Here is a 24142-nt window from a genome sequence, read left to right as displayed (position 1 = left end):
TTAAGGGGCTGAGATCCCCCTTTAAAAGATGCCAGATCTTCTCTCTCCTGCACAAAGAGAAGTGTTCAGTAGTCTTTCTTATGGAGACGCACTTCAAACACAATAATTATCCCAATCTTTCTTTTTCTAAATTCCCCTGCTGGTACCACTGTGGGGCCGGGGGTGCGGCTTCGAGGGGGGTCAGTATAGGCTTCCGCAGAGGCCTCCCTTTCCAATATAAGTCTCATGTACAAGACTCAGATGGTCGATACTTGATCCTTAAAGGACAGGTGGGACAATCTATGTTCACGTTTGTAAACATCTATGCCCCAAACACTGATCAGCTTAGCTGGCTTATCCCCGTCTTCTCCTTAATCGAGCAACACAGGGAAGGTTTCCTAATTGTCGCTGGGGATTTTAATGTGGCTTTCTATCCTTTAATTGACACATCCTCCAAAAAGTCCCCTATTTCAGCAAAGACTCTCAGACTGATGCATACAAAATTACATAATCTGGGAATTACGGACGTGTGGCGTTGCCACAACCCTGATTCAATTGACTACTCCTTTTATTCTTTTGCGAATAACTCCTATAGCAGAATCGATTACATTTTGGTCCCAAAAGAGAAACTACAATTCTGCTCATTACCTAAAATAGGAGACATCACCTTATCAGACCACTCCCCAGTCTTCTGTAATATATGCCCAGATAAAAAGAGGGCCAGACACCCAAACTGGAGATTCAACGAGTCTTTGCTGAATAATGCCAAACACACCGCCAAAATTACCTCTTATTTAAAGAGGACCTTTCACCAGAATAAAACCTCTAAACTGACTATACAGACGTGTAGAGCGGCGCCCAGGGATCCCCCTGCACTTACTGTTATCCCCGGGCGCCCCTCCATTCGCCCGGTATAGCCTCCGGTATCTTCATAGTTAGGTTGCACCTAGGGGAACCTGACAGCGTCTCTTTCTCCTATGCTGTAGTTCTGGCCAATCACAGTGCTCAGCTCATAGCCTGGCTATGAGTTGAGCGCTGCGATTGGTCAGCGCTACAGCATAGGAGAAAGAGACGCCGGCAGGTTCCCCTGGGTGGAGCCTAACTATGAAGATACCGGAGGCTATACCGGGCGAACGGAACGGCACCTGGGGATAACAGTGAGTGCAGGGGGATCCCTGGGCGCCGCTCTACACGTCTGTATAGTCAGTTTAGAAGTTTTATTCTGGTGAAAGGTCCTCTTTAAAGGAGTATTTTTTATCCAATAATACCCCAGAGGTATCTCCCCAGGTTCTCTGGGACGCCCACAAAGCCTATATCCGAGGCAGGTTGATCAGTCTCTGCTCTTTTCTTAAGAAAGAATCAGAGAAAAAACTCAACACCTTGCTATCACAAATTCGCCAGGTAGAAAAAGCACATAAGCAATCTTTAATGGCACAACAACTGTCTGAACTTTCTTCTCTTAGAACTCAGTTGAAGAATCTTCTGAATGAGCGCTCAGCCAAATTTTTCCTGTCCGCTCAGCAGAAGATTTTTGCTCATGGCAACAAAGCCTCTAAATATGTTATGAGTCGAATCAAACAGAAGAGAAATTCCTGATACGTTCAATCCATTAAATCCCCTCAAGGAGTTCAACTCTTTAAAGCAGAAGAAATTGCTGAACAATTTAGATTATTTTATAAATACCTCTATAACCTCCCAGCCCCTGATCTCCCTAATCCCTCCTTTAGTAGGGAGTCTAACATTAGCTCCTTTCTGGAGACCCTTGACCTCCCTGCATTAAACCAGACACAACAGGAATCCCTGATTAAACCGTTCACTATCCCTGAGCTACTTACAGCTATTAAATCTACCCCTAAAGGCAAGTGCCCTGGCCCTGACGGTCTCCCTATATCTTACTACTCATCCTTTAAAGATATCTTGCTACCCCATTTGCTCCCTATCTGCAATTTAACAATGGCTAATTACCCACTTTCCTCTGACATGACCAGAGCAGTCATTACGATAATTCCCAAAGAAGGTAAAGACCCCACAAGTTGCCCCAATTACCGCCCAATCTCCTTACTTAATGTCGATCTTAAACTTTTAGCCAAGATGTTAGCCTCTAGGCTACAAAACCTGCTCCCTGTGCTAATCCACCCAGATCAGGTTGGCTTTGTCAAAGGTCGAGAAGGCAAAGATAATACCACAAAAATACTAGATGCCCTGTTTTATGCCTCACATAAATCCACCCCCCTGGTCCTGCTTGGCACGGACGCCGAGAAAGCATTCGATAGAGTTGACTGGACTTATATCAGACTAACCCTGTCTAAATTCCGAATACCGGAACAATATATCAACTCTATTTTTTCCATGTACATTTGCTCCTCGGCGTCCGTGTCAGTAAATGGACTTCTCTCCTCCCATTTCCCCATTAGAAATGGAACGAGGCAGGGGTGTCCCCTCTCTCCTCTCCTTTTTGTCCTGGTAATGGAATCTCTTCTGCAAGCCCTCAGACAGGACAGAGAAATTAAAGGATTGAAAGTGGGGATACGAGAATTTAAATTGGCAGCGTTTGCTGACGATTTACTGATTGTCACCACTAATCCACAGAGATCCATGCCCAAGATCCTCTCAACACTTAGCCTTTTTGGCTCCCTTTCCAACTTTAAGGTTAACCCCTCTAAATCCCAGGTTTTGCATATGGGCCTCTCTTCCACCAGTCTCTCCTCCCTCCAAATAAATTCCCCTTTCAATTGGCAAACCCAACAATTAACCTACTTGGGGATCAAACTATCCCCTCACTTATCTGACTTATTTCAATTAAACTACAGACCCCTCCTAGCATCTATGATAGCTCAAATGGATTCCCTAGACTCTCCTTATCTCTCCTGGTTCGGAAGGAAGAACATCTTTATGTCATTGATTATGCCAAAACTCACATACATGATGCAGGTTCTCCCTATTGATATCCCTAGGTCCTATTTTACATCCCTGAACAAACATATCCGCAAGTTCATTTGGCAAGGTAAAAGCCCACGTATCTCCTTTGACACTTTGACTAAACCTAGGGCTAGAGGGGGCATAGGCCTCCCTGATCCTAAGTCTTATATGTCTGCTATCCAGCTCTCTAGAGTTATAGATTGGATTAGAGAACCCACTCATAAATCCTGGCTCACATTGGAGATCGCTCTCCTCCCCTCCTCTCCCCGGGCCCTCTTGCTGGATGACAGACCACCCCCGACCCTAAGCTCAATACCCAACCCTCTTATACGCAGCACTTTAAGGGTCTGGGGGGGTTTCTCGTCCAGCGGTGGGGCCCCAATATCCCTAGCTCCACTTATGCTTATAAAAGATATCATCGATCTAGCCCCCAAAGAGCTGAAAGAAAGCTGCCCGCTCCACATAAGGTCCTCAGTGATTCCCATATCTCAGTTTCTGGACCCTGAGGGTTGTATACTTCCTGACCCTGAAATATGAAAACTCCTGGGCACACAGATTCATAACCCCACCCTATTGCACTTCCTTAGAACAGAGTTACTTAATATGGCAAAAAGCCCCTCCCCCCCCATCAGAAGAAATAAACTGGTTTGTGGAAATGTTGAGCAATAAGAGATAACCCCCTAAACCTATCTCTACAATCTATAAACGTCTGAAGTCTCCTACCTCCACCATTAAGCCCGCAATAGTGGGCCTATGGGAAAAAGACCTCCAACGATCCTTGACACCTCAAGAGATTTCTAAAATACTAATTCTCCCGCACAAGATATCTAGATGCATACGCATCCAAGAAAACAGCTATAAGATTCTTATGCACTGGTATAAGACTCCAGACAAAACTTGCCTCTGATCTACACTCACCTAAAGAATTATTAGGAACACCATACTAATACGGTGTTGGACCCCCTTTTGCCTTCAGAACTGCCTTAATTCTACGTGGCATTAATTCAACAAGGTACTGATAGCATTCTTTAGAAATGTTGGCCCATATTGATAGGATAGCATCTTGTAGTTGATGGAGATTTGAGGGATGCACATCCAGGGCACGAAGCTCCCGTTCCACCACATCCCAAAGATGCTCTATTGGGTTGAGATCTGGTGACTGTGGGGGCCATTTTAGTAAAAGTGAACTCATTGTCATGTTCAAGAAACCAATTTGAAATTATTTGAGCTTTGTGACATGGTGCATTATCCTGCTGGAAGTAGCCATCAGAGGATGGGTACATGGTGGTCATGAAGGGATGGACATGGTCAGAAACAATGCTCAGGTAGCCTTGGCATTTAAACGATGCCCAATTGGCACTAAGGGGCCTAAAGTGTGCCCAGAAAACATCCCCCACACCATTACACCACCACCACCAGTCTGCACAGTGGTAAAAAGGCATGATGGATACATGTTCTCATTCTGTTTACGCCAAATTCGGACTCTACCATTTGAATGTCTCAACAGAAATCGAGACTCATCAGACCAGGCAACATTTTTCCAGTCTTCAACAGTCCAATTTTGGTGAGCTTGTGCAAATTGTAGCCTCTTTTTCCTATTTGTAGTGGAGATGAGTGGTACCCGGTGGGGTCTTCTGCTGTTGTAGCCCATCCGCCTCAAGGTTGTGCGTGTTGTGGCTTCACAAATGCTTTGCTGCATACCTCGGTTGTAACGAGTGGTTATTTCAGTCAACGTTGCTCTTCTATCAGCTTGAATCAGTCGGCCCATTCTCCTCTGACCTCTAGCATCCACAAGGCATTTTTGCCCACAGGACTGCTGCATACTGGATGTTTTTCCCTTTTCACACCATTCTTTGTAAACCCTAGAAATGGTTCTGCGTGAAAATCCCAGTAACTGAGCAGATTGTGAAATACTCAGACCGGCCCGTCTGGCACCAACAACCATGCCATGCTCAAAATTGCTTAAATCACCTTTATTTCCCATTCTGACATTCAGTTTGGAGTTCAGGAGATTGTCTTGACCAGGACCACACCCCTAAATGCATTGAAGCAACTGCCATGTGATTGGTTGACTAGATAATTGCATTAATGAGAAATAGAACAGGTGTTCCTAATAATTCTTTAGGTGAGTGTATGTTGGAGATGCCACAAAGCTAAAGGCACCTTTATGCACATTTGGTGGTCATGTGACCTGATCAACCCATGGTGGCATACAATAATTAAATTATGTAACCAGATATGTATTTCATCCCTCTCCTGTTCTCCAGATCTGACTTTATTATCACTTGGGATGGAAGGTATGGACCAATATAAAAAATCCCTTTTTTCCCTCATGTTGGCAGCTGCTAGATTGCTCTTGCCGACTCACTGGTTATCCTCAGATACCCCTAGTATTGAGCATTGGACCAATAAGGTCGACCAAATATATAGATTAGAGGAAATCTCACACTGGGAGTTGCACTCTAGATCCTCTTTCTTAAAAACTTGGTCACCATGGAAGCTATATAGAAATTTTATTTAGGAACAGAGACCAATAGATGTCCCTTACTGCCCTACCTCTTTCACTCCCATGTAGAAATTTACTTACTTACCTCCCCCCCTCCTTATATACACACATGCACCACTTGTAATAGGATTTAACTCCCATGATTCTACGCTCAATTTGACTTAATCATATGTTTTTCTTGCTGATGCCTGTCATGTTGGGCTTAACCGCCCGTTAGTTATTTACACTTGTGACGCCTAAAAATAGGTGAATGTCGCTTCTTTTTATGTCACATGTATTGTTGTATAATCTATCTCTTAGAAAATGTACAAAGCTTTGAAAAATTGAAAACAATAAAAATTTTCAATTGAAAAAAAAAAAAGTATTGAATCAAAGGAGGTGGCGCGCATCAATTAAAGAAGCATTTCAGAAATGTTATTCCCTGTCACCTATGCAGAGCAGGGGTTTATTCACGTCTAAAATTGTATAATGTCAGCCCAAGAATGTAACAGATAAATTACAGAAATTTATTAACCTGTCTGCTTGGTAGAGCAGGGGTCTATGACAGAAAAAAATTGTTTATTGTCACCCGAAAAAATGTAAAATAAAAATTATTGAAATTTATTAAGCTGTCAGCTAGGTAGAGGAGGGGTATATTACACCCAAAAATTTGTGAATTTGACCCTAAAATGTAACTGACAAATGTTTTTTTTTTTTTTTTTTACCGGCCTACTAGGTATAGCAGTGGTACATCACACCCAAAAATTAGTGAATTTTACCATAAAATGTAACAAATTTTTTTATTGTTTAACCTGTCTACTAGGTATATCAGTGGTACATCACACCCAAAAATTGTTGAATTTCAACTGAAAATGTAACTGAAAATTAATTTATTTTTAAACCGGCCTACTAGATATAGCACTGGTACTATACACCCAAAAATTTGTGAATTTCACCCGAAAATGTAAATGACAATTATTATTTTTTTTTTTAACCGGCCTACTAGGTATAGCAGTAGTACTATACACCCAAAAATTGGTTAATTTCACCCGAAAATGTAAATGACTATTTATTCATTTAAACCTGTCTACTTGGTATAGCAGTGGTACTATACACACAAAAATTGCTTAATTTTACCAGAAAATGTAACTGACAAAATATTGAAATGATATAAAATAAAATACGTACAAATAAAATAAAATAAATGATTTATGAGGTGGAGTTCCATATGGAGTAGGAGTTTGAAGAAAAGTGTGTTTTTAAAACCCCAGAAAATGATGGCTGTACTTCTAGCTTAAATTGCACACTGACCAATCCAGATGTTGTATATTGCCAAAAAAGTGTTTTTTTGGTAACAGAATATGAAAGCTGTATATATTAAACTTGAATTTAACACTTGCAGATCAGGAAAATAATGTTTTTTGGCAAAAAAATGTGTGTTTTTAAAACCCCAGAAAATGATGGGTGTATTTATAGCTTAAATTGCACACTGACTAATACAGATGTTGTAGATTGCCTAAGAATTTGGGATTTTTAATGTTCCAAAAGCTCAGATGCAGTGCTGGTGCACTGAGCTTGCCTAAAATGGCCGCCGCCGCCCACCTAACTGACTTATTTTTTTTTTTTTCGGTCACTGGGCTCAGGGCAGGAAAAAAAAATTGTGCCCTGCACCTACAAAACACAATGTATGTAGATCGCTGAGTTAGATTCAGATTTTGAGCAAAGACTCTCTCCTATTCTCTCCCTGAAATCACCAGCAGCATCCTGTCCCTCCACTAGTAACAGCAGAGTGACGTGCAGCACTACGTGACTGCAGCTTATATGGAGCCTGGGTCACATGCTGCACTGGCCAATCACAGCCATGCCATTAGTAGACATGGCTGTGATGGCTTCTAAGGTCAGACAGTTAACCGCTTGTTGATTGGCTGTTCTGCAACTTTTCAAAAAGCGCCAAGAAAGCGCCGAACACTGAACCCGAACCCGAACTTTACTGAAAATCCCAAAGTTTGGTACGAACCGCGAGCCAGAACTTTACAGTTCGGGTTCGCTCAACCCTACTCACAAGTCCAGCGATGCACAGGTAAGCCCTTACCTGTGCCTGTGCCGCGAGCCGGTCTGAAACAAATGCGGTCACCAGGAGCAGGCAGTTCCGAGAACAGCCCGATGAAGGCCCCTGGTGGCTGTTCTCGGAACTGCCTGCTCCCGGTGACCGCATTTGTTTCAGACCGACTCGCGGAACAGGCACAGGTAAGGGCTTACCTGTGCATCGCCGGACTTGTGAGTTAAGATGGCAGCCCGCATGTGTTCACGGGCGAACACGGTGAACTGGCCATCACTGCTTCTAGCATCTTGAAAAATGTAGCTATAGTGACCCGCGCCTGTATTTTGCGTGCATTACGCAAATATTACATTGCCGATTTTTCGCGATCAAGAAAATAATTTCGAATTTGCGAATATTTAATATCACAAATTTGAATATTGCCCTTGCCGCTCATCGTTACTCTCTATATGTCAACTTCCTGCATAGACAGGGTCACTTTCTCCTCTGCTGCTACTGAGTGGCCTCAAAGGTGACATATCTCCAAGCAGCAAAGAAAAAGGAGGGTCAGTCAGCACATCCCAATGTGCAGGTGCACGCTGCCTTGGCTAGAAACACAATGAAAAAAAATACAATGCAACAGCACTCTATAATAGAATAGTAATAGAAAATATTCTGGTGCTAATGATGCGCTTATTTAGTAAATTTGAGTTTCTTGGCAAATGCATTTTGTGCAAAATTATTTGGGCCGTCTGCCAAACATCATGGCGATCTCCGTAATAGTGATGGACAAACATCGGCCGGGACGGTTCGCAAACGGGATCAAATGTTCGCGAACCGCAAGTTCGCAGCGGGCCCATTCACTTTAATGGCAGGTGAACCTGAAAAACCTTCAGGTCATATTTGCAGCCACCTAATACTTACAAGAAGTGCACAAATTGTCCCACAACATGGACAGTGACATACCAGAGGGGGATCAATGGCAAAAATTCCCACAAAAAATATGTATTTCAATCAGGCGCCATTTTTATGCGTCTTAGAGGGAAATTCTCAAAAATGTGCCCTGCCGGAGTCTAGAAAATTTTTATTTTAGGCCACGGGAGTACAGGCCCCAAACATTAGGCATTCACTGGACAGAAAACATGACGGTCATTAGATATCAATTTTACTGCAGGCCAGAACAGGCCCCAAACATTAGGCATTCAATGTACAGAAAAGAACAAGCTTTGTCTTCTTCTCATTGTCTGTCGCTAGTAGAGGCCTAAGCATGGCAGGCAGGTTCCCCCAGAAGTACCTTGCTGGATGAGCAGCCAATACCGCACTTGCATCAATCTTGACAGGATTCGGCTCCAGGTGGAGAGTAATTATTTTTTTGGGAATGCTTTCTCCACCGCAACACCCTCCATGTCGTTGAATTAACAGAAGACTGGCCGATTCTCTCCTGTCTTATGCAACATTCAATTTTTATTATTACATTTATTAAATATTTTAACATTAATTTTATTAAACCAAAACTTTATAAAAATGATAAGAAAGTATACTTAAATTTGCCAAACCTGGCCTAATAACTCAAGTATGAACTCTGCCTTATAGGTCGATGTTAGCATCAAGAAGAAACGCACACCTTTTACACCGTCGTCAGCTGATTCCACATAGATGTCTACAGAACCTGTTCTATTAAACACTTATACAAGTAGAGCCCCCCCGACAGAGTGGAGAGGGGGTCAGCAGTAAGTTTGTGTTGACATCACTGATTATTTTGCCCTTCCTCTGATCCGTCAGAACAATAACCCCCAAAAAACGGATCCTGTCTTTGTAACATCCGCCTTCACTCGGTCAGCATTTGCTCAGTAATCCATCAGTATTTCTAATGACAATAAAAACAGGAGTGGATCTAAAACAGAGATGACACGTGAATGGAATATTTGCATATCTTCTGTGTTTTGTACCCACTCCTGATTTTGTCTACCAAATCATAAGCCAATTCTGATGGGACCACACAGGCCTTACAGCTGCTACACAGACAGGATCCGTTGTGCGTCTCATTTTTCCTTCCTTCTGACAGATCAGAAGAAGGGTCAAATAAATGATGATCAGCCAGGCCGAAAGGCAAAATAGTGGCCCAGTCATGAATTGGGGTGGGAACAGCATGAGAAGTCCACAGAGTGTCCATATAATAGAGTGGTGAGGTGAAAGCAGCATGAGGAGACCACATAGTGGCCCAATAACAAAGTCTGGAGGTGGCGGCAGCATCCGGAGGCCACCGAGTGGCACAATGACAGTGTGGAGGTGGCAGCAGTATGAGGAGGCTACCGAGTGGCACAATCACAGAGTATATAGTTGGCTGCAGTATGTGGAGGCCAGCGAGTGGTCAGGTTACATAGTGTGGAGATGGCAGCATCAAGAGCCCAGAGTGGCAAGGTGACATAGTGTGGACATCATGGACATGGCAGCAGCAGCAGCATGATACAACAGAGTGGCATGGTGACATAGTGTGGACAAGGCACCAGCAGCAGCATGATATAACAGAGTGGCACAGTGACATAGTGTGGACATGGCAGCATCAGTAGGCCACAGAGTGGCAAGTTGACATAGTAGGGACATGGCAGCATCAGAGTGGCAAGGTGACAGTGTGGAGGTGGGTGGCAATACTAGTACTCACTGAAGATTGTTGGTGAAACAAGGAGCACTTGGCATCAGATGTTTGGCATCAGGCGGGTAACAGCATCAGAATAGTAGCTGAGGCAGGTAGCCAGAAGAAAACGGTCTCTTTTGTCAAAATGTTGGTGTGGCACCATGGATGATCTAGTCTGATGCATCAGGCATTGGTGTGTTGAAATCCTAGCTGAACCACGCCTGATTCATCTTGATGCAGTGTCCCACTATGTGCTATATGTGGGCACTTTAAACTTTTGCTAAATGTCATATCAAATGTATTGTGGTAACATGCTGTAGTTCCCTTTAATAGGTAGGCAGCATCATTTACTTTTATTCACTCCTAGGTGGTGCAGGAACCACCTAGATATATAGCTGGGGGGGGGGGGGGGGGGGGTGTAAAGTTAGTGTGTCCGATGTTAATGAAGAGATGAGGAAGTTAATGGAGGATGTGGAAATTTTATTTCCACTGAAATAATTCACAAAAGATTTTAGCGCATATCAGTGCAGCGCTTAACGCAGAATACAAGATTTTTTCTGAAGTGAACGGAAGGTAGCGGAGGAAGTAGGTCCGCGCTGGAAGAGCGAGACGCGCCCCTCGTGCGGTTTCTGTGCTGCAGAAAAGTCCCCGTACTGTCCAGTAAGCAATACCATAGATAGATGCGGGCTGGTGTGAATCATTTAGCATTTTTTGTGCAGGGTTACTGCATAGCGTATTCACCTGTATTGGTGCGCCGCTCTTATGGACGTCGTCACGTAAGTGTGTGAAACGTAAATACTAAATTCCAACACAACATAATTCAGTCCATACAGCAAAAGGACTTTCCCACATATAACTGCAAATAATTTTAGCGTAAATAACAACAAAAGTGACCTGCTTATATATTTCTTGTATTGTATTGAAATAGGCCACTAAATGATATCAGCGCAGTTAACAGCAAAAGTGACCTGCGTATATATTTATCTTTTTCCACAGATAAAAGCCACTAAAGGCTTTCCAACATAGCACTTGCACCCCAATACCTAATTGCTGGAAGGACAGAGAGGTATTAGGAGACTATCTGGATCCCCATGTAATGTTTCCCTGCACTTGTAAATCGCTGGTTTTCACAATGAGGAAATTCCGATGACTCTCCCTACTAGCATCTGACCATGTCTGTCCCATGTATTTCCTCCCGAGCGCCTGCAAACACATCTGTCCCTGAACATTGTACAATGGTGAATGGCAGCATCTAGGATGGCCGCCATATTTATAGGACTGTGACATCACCGGGCTGGCTGGCTGCTGATTGGTTGCATGCAGGGCATTATGGGTTATCCCGCCTTCCCAGAGTTCCTTTCCTCATGCCCTCACACGTGTAGCCTCCATTTTAGATGCCATTTTAGGAAATAATGCAATTCGTTACCACGAAGAGTGAGGAAATTTGCATTCTGTCAGAATCAAAATTTTCCTGAAATTCGTAATGAATTTGACTTCGTCAGCTTCAATTCGCTCATCTCTAATCACAACAGTTGCAATTAGTTGTTCCAATAGCGTTTGTCCCTCTGTATAGCTGCGGTATCTCAGCAGAACCGCACACAAATGCTGCACAATACAAATGCACTATATAGAAAGTATATTATTGGTATATCACACCCCTGCCTCAATCTGTTTTTTTGGGGGGCAACTAGTATATCACACCAGTAGAAATTATTTGTTCCAATAGCGTTTGTCCCTCTGTATAGCTGCGGTAATGCAGCAAAACCGCACACAACTGCTGCACAATACAAATGCACTATATTATACTTTCTATGTTAGAAAGTATATTATAAGTATATTACACCCCCCCAATAAGTCACACCTATCGATAGCACACCTATACCAGTCCTTTAAAGGACTTTTGTGGCCCTATTAGCTAGTGTTTGGTGTCCCTAACAGTTTGTCTCTGCTCCACACAGCAACCTCTCCCTACCACCTGATGGATTTGATGTGTCATGGGTCAAAGTTCTTCACAATGTAAAAAAATATGGCACCGGCGGACATCGCCATATGTTCGCCGAACAAGCAAAGTACGCCGCAAAACAACCGCCTGGCGAACCGCAAGGCCATCTCTTCTCTGTAAGACGGGAACCTAACACTAAATACTACCTGTTATGTGCCAAAATAGCCATCATAAAATTAAAGGAGTGCAAGTTCCACATGCATGCTGGGTGTACTTTATTTGGTTTGCCGTGTGCGGTTGCAATGTATTTTTTTTGTGTGTTTCTAGCCATGGTATCGCGCACCTGCACATTGGGATGTGCTGACTGACCCCCTTTTTACTTTGCAGTTTGTACTGGAAGTGTGGCTGACTCCATTCAGTCTTGCTGTCACGACTATGGTTATGGTCGTGACTCTTAGATCCGCATGCAGTTGCTAGCGGCCAGGATTGTTGGTTTGCCGCAGGTGAGGGCTGTGAGCTTGTTGCCTCACGTGTGGTTGCCGCTGGCAACATGATGTTGTTGGCAGTGTAGCAGCCTGAGCTGGTTGCTAGGCGGCTCGCTGTCAATGCATGTGGTTGCCTCTATTAACCTGTGTTTGTGTGTGAGTACTTTCCCTGTTTGGTGTGCACGGGGTTTTAGTTGTGTGTGCATTTCCCTTTTAGTGGCTTCACTACTCTGTTTGGTGTTGTAAGGGTTAACTCCCTTCCTAGTGTGTCTGAGTGGGTGTGGCTGCTTGGGCTATTTAGCTTCCTCTGGAGACCTGAAGCTGAGGGGTACTCCAGCCATGATGTATGCTGGAGTCATCCTCCTGGTCTTCTTATCCCAACTGTCCAGTGACGGCCACCCTTGGGGTCATAAGTAAATGTCATGATGTTAAGTTTATGTTCCTGTGGTGTCTCACCTATTTGCATCTATGGTGTCCTGGTTTCCTGTATGATTTGTGATGTGTGCTGTGTCCTTTTATGTTGATGTGGACATCAGCACTTGTGCACGGGTTCCAGTCAGTGTGTCTGTGGCAGGTGGGTGTGGAACTGGTTTCACTTACCTGCCATATCCATATGCTGTATATGTTCCCTTCTCCTTGCAGCTTGGCCAGTTGAGACTCCTGTTTATCCGTGATGTGGAGGAACAGGTCGTCTTACTCTGCTCCTAGTCAAGGGATTTCCTGAGGGCTAGTAGGGACCTGAGGTTCCGGAGTATGAGCCCTCCTACCATCTGGGTTGACTCATACGGTTAGGAGTCAGGGTCAGAATTAGGGACGTTTTAGGAGGGGACCTGCTCCCTGATCCTGTCGTCCTGGCCTAGCAGCCTCCTTATTCACTTAGCATCGCACGGTGGGGGGTTTCCCCCACTCCTCACCGTGACACTTGCACCCCTGACCAGCCTGTCTGTCCCATAGGCTGATTTTAATTAGTGTAAGTATAAATCTGTAGCCTGCACTCACTGGAAGCCTTTTGGCACCAGGAGAGGTATAAAATGGACTCTCATTGCATTCATTGGAAGCCGTCTGGCACCAGGAGAGGTATTGAGTGGGCTCAAGATGCATGTTGGTGTCTGAATCCCTGGATTTAATGGAGGCCGTTATGGCACTAAAAATGGTGTAAAAAGCAGAGTGGACCCAGCATGCATGTGGAACCTGCACTCCCTAAATTTTATGGTGGCCATTTTGGCACATAACAGGTAGTATTTAGTGTTAGGTTCCCGTCTTACAGAGATCGCCTTGATGTTTGGCAGACAGGCCCAAATAATTTTGTACAAAATGTATTTGCCAAGAATCTCAAATTTACAAAATAAGCGTATCATTAGCACCAGAATATTTTCTATTACTATGGCATTATTGTACTAGGTTTATTTTTCTTTATATCTCCAAGCAGTACATCACCCAGCAGTGATGTGGCACTTTGGGACATATCACTGTTGAGACCAGTAATTGGCTGGGACCAGAAGTGCAGTGTAGACAGCTTAGATGTCAGAGGGCCATAATTGAGTAGCAGGTACTGGATGAGTATGGATTTCTCTACAGGTCCCAATATCTGGAGTTTATATATTAACTAGAAAAGCTAAAATTTCTGGGGAAATTGTGCGAAGTGTTCTTTCCTCCACCGGTAGTCTACAACTGGAGTGGGTGGAGTAACTGGGTGGAGTGGCTTGAGTAACTGTTGTGTGGTTGGAGTGACTGGAGTAACTGTGGAAAGGTTGGACTGAGCAGAGTAACTTTATGGAGTGGGGAGAGTAACTGTGTGGAGTGTTTGGAGTGAGTAAAGATAGTAAACATTACACTAACCAATTGATTAATCTAATTTAAAAAGTGCACATGGCAAGCTTGATAGAGTGAGAAATGCATTTCAACTTTTATTTATTTATATAGCACATTTAATTGCAATGTTCTTGCCCAAAGTGCTTCACAGTTACATTAAAACATACATTTATAAAATCATTAGCAGCTGATTTGTGTATGTGAGCTTGAAAATGAGGGAGTGGTGGCAGTTTCGAAATCATGTCCTGATTTTTCAGCTCACACTCTAGCTTTTGTCACTCTGTTGGCTGCTTGCACACCTGGCTTCCTATGGCAACTCACTCTACAGCAAGGGCAGAGAAGAGCGGTTAAAAATAAACTGCTCCAACTTGCTCACTTCACTGGCGGTTGCCATCTTCAAATGGTTGTAGTTTCAAAATTTTAAATCTTACAGTGAAGAGCTCTATATTGTGAGAATCACAAGACCCAGACCTACATTTTGATGCAGTATGTCTCTGAAATATTGAAAATAAAGGCACAGTTGCAGTTTAGAAATTGCCCTTCAAATTTGAGATGGCTAGAGTGGAGTTTCAATTATTGTCAATGGGCGGCGTGAGTTGCAAACAAATGGTCATATTGTAAAAACTATCAGCACTATGGCTAAGCCGTGGACATTTTACTGGCAGCAGGAATAGCTGAACGTTTTGATATAAGATTTGTGTAGGTGGGCTTGAAAATGAGGGAGTGGTGGCAGTTTAGATATCATGTCCTGATTTTTCAGCTCCCACTCTAGTTTTGAACATTCCACCATTCATTCCTATGGGACCAATTTGGCCACAAAAACGATGATATTTCGTGAACCATTCGGCGAAACATTGCACAAAGTAATAGCACACGAATTGGGAACAATCTGCATGTTTCGGTATATTACTGTCTATGTAGTGTAAAACCTGTGGGAGTAGTTAGGGTGGTAAATTTGGCTATAATAATAAGAATATATATGTGAGATAACAGTAAGTTGTCTTGCCATGCAAGAACACTTAAAAAAGGGACAGCACCGTTATGTCTCAAAAGGCAAGCATTAAATACGTATATGTACATGTGTATATTACTTTTCCAGACACCGCGCTCCACCTGTAGTGAGAGTTGCCTCCATGGATACTGGAAAGTAATACTGGAAGGAAAATATAAATGCTGCTACTACTGTGCCCCCTGTGCAGAAGGCGAAATCTCCAACCAGACTGGTGAGTAGGGACAATTTCACATTTACAAATCTACAAGATGGGCATTAGCACCGATCAGACAACATTCATTTTGAGCTCTATTGCAAGAAAAAGATGTGTTCAATTGTAGCCAACATTATCCTGGCTCCAGGCATGCCAGGAGGGTCACTGTAACATGATCCCTGTAATGTTATTTTGTTGCATTAACACGTTAAGCCAGTCAAGATAACATTGGCTACATCTGTATGTCGGGTAGATCAGTCATATTTTGTAAGGTGCCATTTTGCTAGTTTCCATTTCTCCAGGTGTTTAATACGAATATCATATAGAGGAATCCATATTTTTTATAATTATCCATAGAAGGTTTTTTGTAAAAGGGATAAAAGTAGTGAAGATGGAATCGACTGTAAATTAATCAGATTCAATATAAATTTCACAAAAATGCTTCTGCCAAACAAATTCACAGTTTAGGCAATTTGCTTTTTAGTCATTTCCAAAACAGTGATTGCCATTTTACTGTTAAAATGCAAGAGAAATAGAGCGGGGAGGATGGGGAAGACAGATCACTTGACTCTGGGAGGTGGGCTTTGCAGACAGCCTATCAGCCAATCATGTGGCTGGATAGATATTGGCATATAGGGATATACAGTGAGGAACAGAAGTATTTGAACACCCTGCGATTTTGCAAGTTCTCCCACTTAGTAATCATGGAGGGGTCTGAAATTTACATTGTAGTTGCATTCCCACTCTGAGAGACAGAATTAAAGAAAAAATCAGGAAATCACATTGTATGATTTTTAGATAATTTTTTTGTCTTGCACTGCTGCTCGTAAGTATTTGAACACCTGAGAAAAAGCAAGAATTCTGGCTCTCAAAGACCTGTTACTGTGCCTTTAAAAAGTCCACCTCTACCCATTAATTAATGTAACTTGTCTGAGCTCTTTAAAGACACCTGTCTACCCCACAGTCAGTCAGATGCCAACTAATACCATGGGCAAGACCAAAGAGCTGTCAAAAGTCACCAGAGACAAAATTGTGGACCTCTACAAGGCTGGAAAGGGCTTTGGGGCAATTGCCAAGCAGCCTGGTGAAAATACGGTAGATCAACTGTTGGAGCAATTGTTAGAAAATGGAAGAGGCTAAAGACGACTGTCAGTCTCCCTCGGACTGGGGCTCCATGCAAGATCTCACCTCGTGGGGTATCACTGATGATAAGAAAGGTGAGGAATCAGCCCAGAAGTACGGTACAAGGGAGGATCTGGTCAATGACATGAAGAGTGCTGGGACCACAGTTTCAAAGGTCACTGTCGGTAGAACACTACGCCGTCATGGTTTCAGATCATGCATTGCACGGAAGGTTCTCCTGCTCAAGTCATCACATGTCCAGGCCCGTCTGAAGTTTGCCATTGACCATCTGGATGATCCAGAGGAGGCATGGGAGAAAGTCATGTGGTCAGATGAGACCAAAATAGAACTTTTTGGTCTAAACTTCACTCGTCGTGTTTGGAATAAAATGAAGGATCAGAGCTTAAAAAAACAAAGTATTAGTGGCTCACCAGTCCTCCTGATAGATAGGTGCACACCCCTTAGCACCCCCTGTGCTAGAGTGAAAGTGAAGATATATATTAAACTGGATGGGGGGCACTCTAAATTTGGCCACACATGTATTAGAATAATTGGATTGATTTATTGTCACAAATGAAAATCAGCAAAAAACAATAATATATAATATAAGACAATATACCGTATTTTTCGCCCTATAAGACGCATCGTCCCATAAGACGCACCTAGGTTGTTGAGGAGGAAAATAAGAAAAAAAATATTTTGAACCAAAAGGTGTGCTTTTGGTGGGTTTTGAACTAATGGTGGCCTGTGGATGGTGCACTGTTATGGGGGATCTGTGGGTGAGCACTGTTATGGGGGATCTGTGGGTGACGCACTGTTATGGGGGATCTGTGGGTGACGCACTGTTATGGGGGATCTGTGGGTGACGCACTGTTTTGGGGGATCTGTGGGTGACACTGTTTTGGGGGATCTGTGGGTGACACTGTTATGGGGATCTCTGGATGGCTCTTATTGGGGTCTCTGGATGGCACTGTTATGGGGATCTGTGTATGACACTGTTATGGGGGGATCTGTGGATGACACATATATATCATCTTATGCTATGTGTCATCCACAGATCCCCTCCATAACAGTGTCCCTGTAGTGTGAATGACCCTCAATACAGGGGGTGGGGGTCGCATCTGCTTTTATAATGACAGCGGGGCCCGTGCAGTGACTGTATTCTACTACACGGGCCCCGCTCACTGTATATAATCGTATCTATAATAGTTAATTGTTATGTATATAATCGGGTAATCAGCGCCTGTATACTTACAACTACAAGCGCTCGGTAGCAGAGAGGAGGCAGACCAAGAGGACGGGCGCTGGCAGCGTGAGTCACTACGTCATGCGCCCACGCCGCCTGCTTCATTCATTCATGCTTCCTCCCTCCTCTCTGCTACCGAGCGCTTGTAGTTGTAAGTATACAGGTGCTGATTACCCGATTATATACATAACAATTAACTATTACAGATACGATTATATACAGTTAGCGGGGCCCGTGTAGTAGAATACAGTCACTGCACGGGCCCCGCTGTCATTATAAAAGCAGATGCCGGCCCCCAGTCCCTCCTCCCTCTCAGCTGATACACCCGCCGCACGGCATCGCGGCGGGTGTATCATTGAAAATTCGGCAAATTGCAGCATTCGCCCCATAAGACGCACTGCTATTTTCCCCCCACTTTTGGGGGAAAAAAGTGCGTCTTATAGGGCGAAAAATACAGTATGGTGGTGTTTCTGCTGTGCAAAGTTCCAATTGACATATGTATCGTGGTGCTTTTGTTGTATACAATTCCAATCCACATATAGATCACAATGGATATCGATAGTGTTTAGTGATATAAGTTGTCTCTGATCCCACGTGGTCTGCAGTATCCCTGGTAATCGGTCACCTGGTTGTCACGTGACTCTGAATAAGGGCGTGTCTTTAGATATCGAATCAAATGATGGATCTTGCGCTCTTTTTCTCTCAATTGGGCCTTATAGTCGTATGTTCCTTTTTCTTTTCTTTTCTTTTCCTTTTGTCTTTACGACCCTCACTGTTCAGTACCAGTCGCGTTTCGAGGTTAAAGGTACCCCTTCCTCAGTGGCTGAACAGTGAGTGTGAGCAATGGCCTTTTTATGAAAAAACTATCAATTAAGTGTTGTATTCTGGGGCAGTTGCATTCTGGGACAGTGAGGGTCTCTTTGAAAAGGATACTAGTTCTTAGTGTTCAGAGAATCTGGGAATTATATAAGAGATAGTGTTGTCATCTTTAAATAGAAAATATCGCATGAAGAGCGAGAGTTATAATCACGAAATCGCACATGTGCGTCTTCATATTTAAAGCATAAATTCTGTAATATTTTCGAAAGACAACATCAAAAGCAATAAATCGCATATATGGTTTCCAAATTTCACATACGTTTTCGTATTCGGAGCGATATTCATGTTCTATTTTTCAGGAGCATATTATAATCACACATATTTTCACATATTTTTGTAAAACACATCTTAAACAATAAATCGCATATACATTTTCAAAATTCCACATGCGTTTTCGTATTAAGAGTGATGATCATGTCCTATTTTTAAAGGGTACATTATAATCACTCATATATTTTTCAAAAAGCATCTGCGTTTTTCATGCGTTTTTCAAAAGGGCATCTGTGTTTTCCATATATTCTTTCCAAAATTACTTTTTCAACCATATAGTATCAAAAATAAATAAAATCAAGGATAACAATAAAAAATAACAATAAAAATTGTTATACATTCCAACCATACTACACAGTAATAAACTAATAAATAATAAAAAAAAAAAAAAATAAAGTTCATTAATATATTCTGTGTTGTTTTCATTATTATATTCTACATGTTGAAATGTCACTTTCCAACATATGAAATCGCATTTGCGTTTTCCTTTGCGTTTTAAAAAAACACACATGCGTTTTCTTTAGTATCACATGCCCATATCTATATATATAAGAATGGGATATTTTAAAAGGTGATAAGGTTTCTGGTTAAAAAATAAAATTTGGGTTAAAAAAGTTTTGTGTTGAAAAACATTTTGTATTAAAAAATCCTTTTATACAAAATTAAAAGATTGTTTGTTAAAAGAAGGAATATTCTTTCCTGTGACAAAAAATAAGTGTAACGGGGTTCCGAAGGTGCACTCGGTCCCCCATTAGCCGCAGACCTGCTGCTTAGCTTCGGGAGCAAGGATCTGTGTTTGACCTCGTTCCCAGGGCGGCTTTACTAGCTGGGTGGCTCCCTGCTCCTAAGTCTGCCTTGAGCGCCGAGCTGATCACTCGGTGCTCGACTGGTTGGTCTGTCGGTCATGTGACGCTGGCCACGTCACATGACCCTCACTCCCCACTATAAATACAGGCAGCCTGCTGGCCACAGGTTGCCTGTTAATTTAAGTTCCACCTGTGGTTTTGTTTTTCCTGGCGTACTTACCTCCTGCTGAATTCCTGACGATCCCCTGCCTGCTCCTTGTGTACTTTTCTGCTCTCCTGGTATTCTGACCCTGGCCTCCTCCTGACGATCCTCTGCTGACTCCTTTGGTACTACATGACTCTCCTGGTATTTATGACCCCGGCTTCTCCTGACAATTCTCTGCTTGCTCCATTTGTACTTTGTAGCTTTCCTGGTATTGACTCGGTCCGTTCACATTCTGTTGTTTGTCTGTCTGTCTTCCCTGCACTTAGTCCAAGCTAGGGATTGCCGTCCAGTTGTCCCCTGTCATTAGGACTCGCGAGGCAAGTAGGCAGGGCCAGGGGTAAGGGTGGAGCGCAGTGGTCACTTCCCTCCCCCCTGTGTGTGTGTACGCGACTGTTACAATAAGGCTATGAACCTGCATGTGTATTATCCATGTGTTAATTGGATGCCCATGAGTTTCCTACACATTTTTTAAATACATCTAAGTTCAATGCAAATTATCTCCTTGGTGGTTCAGAATATATTAAGGAAGATCATGTATAAGAAAGATCATGTTTTGTCTTCAAATTACATAGGTGATTTTCAAGTAATATTCAAAGTAGAGGCTAGGAACCATACTTTATATGTATCTTTTTAACATATATATGGCAATTAATCCCACATATAATGTGGGAGTTGATCCCATATATAGTGTTGCATATAGTACATTGGGGGATGGACATAGAGGTAAGCGCGTCCAGGAGGAGAGATCTGGGTGCTAGAAAATAGCCAGACCCAGATGTCTCATCATGGAAGTGCACCCTCATTTATTATAAAAAATCCAAATAACTCCATTTCACTATTGAGACCCCCTAGGGATGATGGTATCAAACTCAAAAATCCTTCTAGATTCTCATCTAGAAATTTGAGCAATGAGGTCTCCCCCCCCCCCTCCATGGTTTCTTGATCTTCTCTATTGCCATATATTTTAGTGTAGAGGGATCACAATTATGCACTTCTTTGTAGTGCTTAGATAGAGAATGCAACTCATACCCCTTCTTTATGCTTGAAATATGTTCTGTTATTCGTTTACGTAGGGTTCTTTTTGTTCTCCCTATATCCTGCTTAAAACAAGGATATTCTATTAGGTATATTACCTCAGTCGAGTCACATGTTAAACCTTCTTTTATGTCCATATAGAACATGTTTTGTCTAGATTGTGCCCTCAATATTTTTTTAGGAAAAGATGTGATCTTACAGTTTGGACATCGCCCGCATCTATGGAACCCACTAAAAGAGACCCAATTGCATTTATTAATGATGCTCTTCTTATTTTTGACAGTGGGTGCTACTTTTAAACCCAGGTTTGGGACCTTAGTATACGTGATTTTAGGAGTATTTGTGAGTATGGGTCCTATAATTTTGTCATCGAGTAAATGATGTTTATAATATTTTCTACCTTCTTATGTTGTACATGAAATGGTAGAATCATTCTGATTGCATCGTCGGCTTATATCCGACCCGATGTAAAAAAAAATCTCCTCTGTTCATTTCCCTTACCTTTTTTAGGGTTTCTTCTGATATATTTGTGGGATATTGTTTGTCCAAAAATTGTTGTCGTAATTCCTTGGCCTCTATTTCAAACTGTTCTTCTCGTGTGCAATTACGTTTTAATCTCCTAAATTGACCCCTAGGAATATTAGTTAACCACCTAGGCAGATGACAGCTGGAATATAGAATATGGTTATTTCTTGATAGAGGTTTTGAATATGTACTACATATTAATTTTTGCTGTTCTACCCTGATATCAAGATCTAAGAACTGTATGTTGGTTTCACTAATGGTGGAGGTAAATTTCAAATTCCTATCGTTGGAGTGTATATGTTCAAGGAAGCTGTTTAGTAGTTCTTCTGTGTCACCCCTAATAAAAATGATATCATCTATATATCTACGCCATAGGGCCAGTCCCGCCCCTAGGAATGGCTGGATGGTATCTGCCTCCCATTGTGCCATGAATAAATTGGCATAACTGGGGGCGAATCCGGTCCCCATGGCGGTACCTTTTTTTTAAACATAAAATTGATCTTCAAATAAAAAATAATTGTGTGTTAGTATATACTTTTCTCCTTCTATCACAAATAGGATTTGTTCCTCCTTCAATGTGTTGTTTGTTGTAAGTTGTTTGCAAAGTGCCACCAACCCATGTTCATGATCAATTGTAGTATACAAGGAATTAACATCCAAGGTACCTAAAAAACATTTCCCCCCCATATTCAATCTGTTGAATTATTTTTATTATATCAGTCGTATCCTTGATATATGAGGGAATATTTTTTACCACTGGTTGTAGTATTTTATCTATATAGCATGATAAATTTGAGGTTATTGAATTGATCCCCGATACTATCGGCCTACCTGGTGGATTCCTTATGTCTTTGTGTATTTTAGGAATGCAATACAGCACCGGTATTCTCTTTTATGTATCTTTAATATATTTAGTCTCTTGTTCCAAAAGAATTCCTAATGTAGTTCCTTTTGTGCAATACTGAATAAGTTGTTTATAATACATTTCCGTAGGGTCTTGTTTTAGTTTAGTGTATGTTTGTTCATCATTTAACTGGCTCCTACATTACTGTATATAATCCTCAGTATTGAGGATCACTATTGCACCTCCCTTATCAGCTGGACGTATTGTAATTTCATTTTTTGATTATAATTCCTGTATAGTTTCTATTTCTTTTCTCTTAAGATTGTTTGCTATCTTATGGTCTTTTATTTTCCTTAGATCTCCCTCTACATTATTTTTAAATGTTGCTATTTGATGGCTTATTTCCTGTCTGGGGTATTTTTTAGATCTCATTTTAAGATCTGCGTGTTGGTATCTATTCCCAGTTGGAATTGGATCAGTGCCATTAATTATTGGATTTTTAATTAGAGTTGAGCGAACACCTGGATGTTCGGGTTCGAGAAGTTCGGCCGAACTTCCCGTAAATGTTCGGGTTCGGGATCCGAACCCGAACCGAACTTCGTCCCGAACCCGAACCCCATTGAAGTCAATGGGGACCCGAACTTTTGGGCACTAAAAAGGCTGTAAAACAGCCCAGGAAAGAGCTAGAGGGCTGCAAAAGGCAGCAACATGTAGGTAAATCCCCTGCAAACAAATGTGGATAGGGAAATGAATTAAAATAAAAATTAAAAAAATAAAAATTAACTAATATCAATTGGACAGAGGTCCCATAGCAGAGAATCTGGCTTCACGTCAGCAGAGAATCAGTCTCTTCATGCCATAGCAAAGAATCTGGCTTCATGTCAGCACAGAATCAGTCTCTTCATGCCATAGCAGAGAATCTGGCTTCATGTCAGCACAGAATCAGTCTTCATGTCATAGCAGAGAATCAGGCTTCACGTCACCCACCACTGGAACAGGCCACTGTCACACATTTAGGCCCCGGCACCCAGACAGAGGAGAGAGGTCCTGTTAACAGAGAATCTGGCCTTATGTCAGCACAGAATCTGTCTTCATGTCATAGCAGAGAATCAGGCTTCACGTCACCCACCACTGGAACAGGCCACTGTCACACATTTAGGCCCAGGCACCCAGGCAGAGGAGAGAGGTCCCGTAACAGAGAATCTGGCCTTATGTCAGCGCAGAATCAGTCTTCATGTCATAGCAGAGAATCAGGCTTCACGTCACCCACCACTGGAACAGGCCACTGTCACACATTTAGGGCCAGGAACCCAGGCAGAGGAGAGAGGTCCCGTAACAGAGAATCTGGCCTTATGTCAGCGCAGAATCAGTCTTCATGTCATAGCAGAGAATCAGGCTTCACGTCACCCACCACTGGAACAGGCCACTGTCACATATTTAGGCCCAGGCACCAAGTCAGTGGTGTAGTACAGTCGATATGAACCACATGAAGTTTCACCAAATATCCAGTCTGCAGGTTTGCAATAGGGTCATACCAATATACAGGAGCTGCAGCAATGATCACTTGTTAAATATAGTTCCATATATTCATAAGCTGTTAGCAGAGAGTCAGGACATGCTAAATAAACCTCTTCAAATGTGCTATTAGATAACTGAGGAAAGTTTTAACAGACAGAGTCTTTACAGTGGACTCTTCCAGAAAGCCCCCTG

At 42.4% G+C, this 24142-nt stretch overlaps 1 protein-coding gene across 1 annotated transcript in view; it reads left to right on the top strand.

Annotated features, from left to right (window-relative positions):
* Positions 1 to 24142, top strand: part of LOC120998904 (vomeronasal type-2 receptor 26-like) — a 63299-nt gene that overhangs the window by 1944 nt on the left and 37213 nt on the right. Inside the window, exon 2 of the mRNA XM_040429783.1 lies at positions 15395 to 15518. Within this exon, the coding sequence (XP_040285717.1) occupies positions 15395 to 15518 (124 nt within the window). The remainder of the gene's footprint in view (positions 1 to 15394; positions 15519 to 24142) is intronic.

This window comes from Bufo bufo, chromosome 4 (assembly GCF_905171765.1).
Source record: "Bufo bufo chromosome 4, aBufBuf1.1, whole genome shotgun sequence".
Classification (NCBI taxonomy): Eukaryota; Metazoa; Chordata; class Amphibia; order Anura; family Bufonidae; genus Bufo; species Bufo bufo.
Note: the sequence above shows the minus strand (reverse complement) of the source record. Positions and strands in the feature narration are given on the sequence as shown.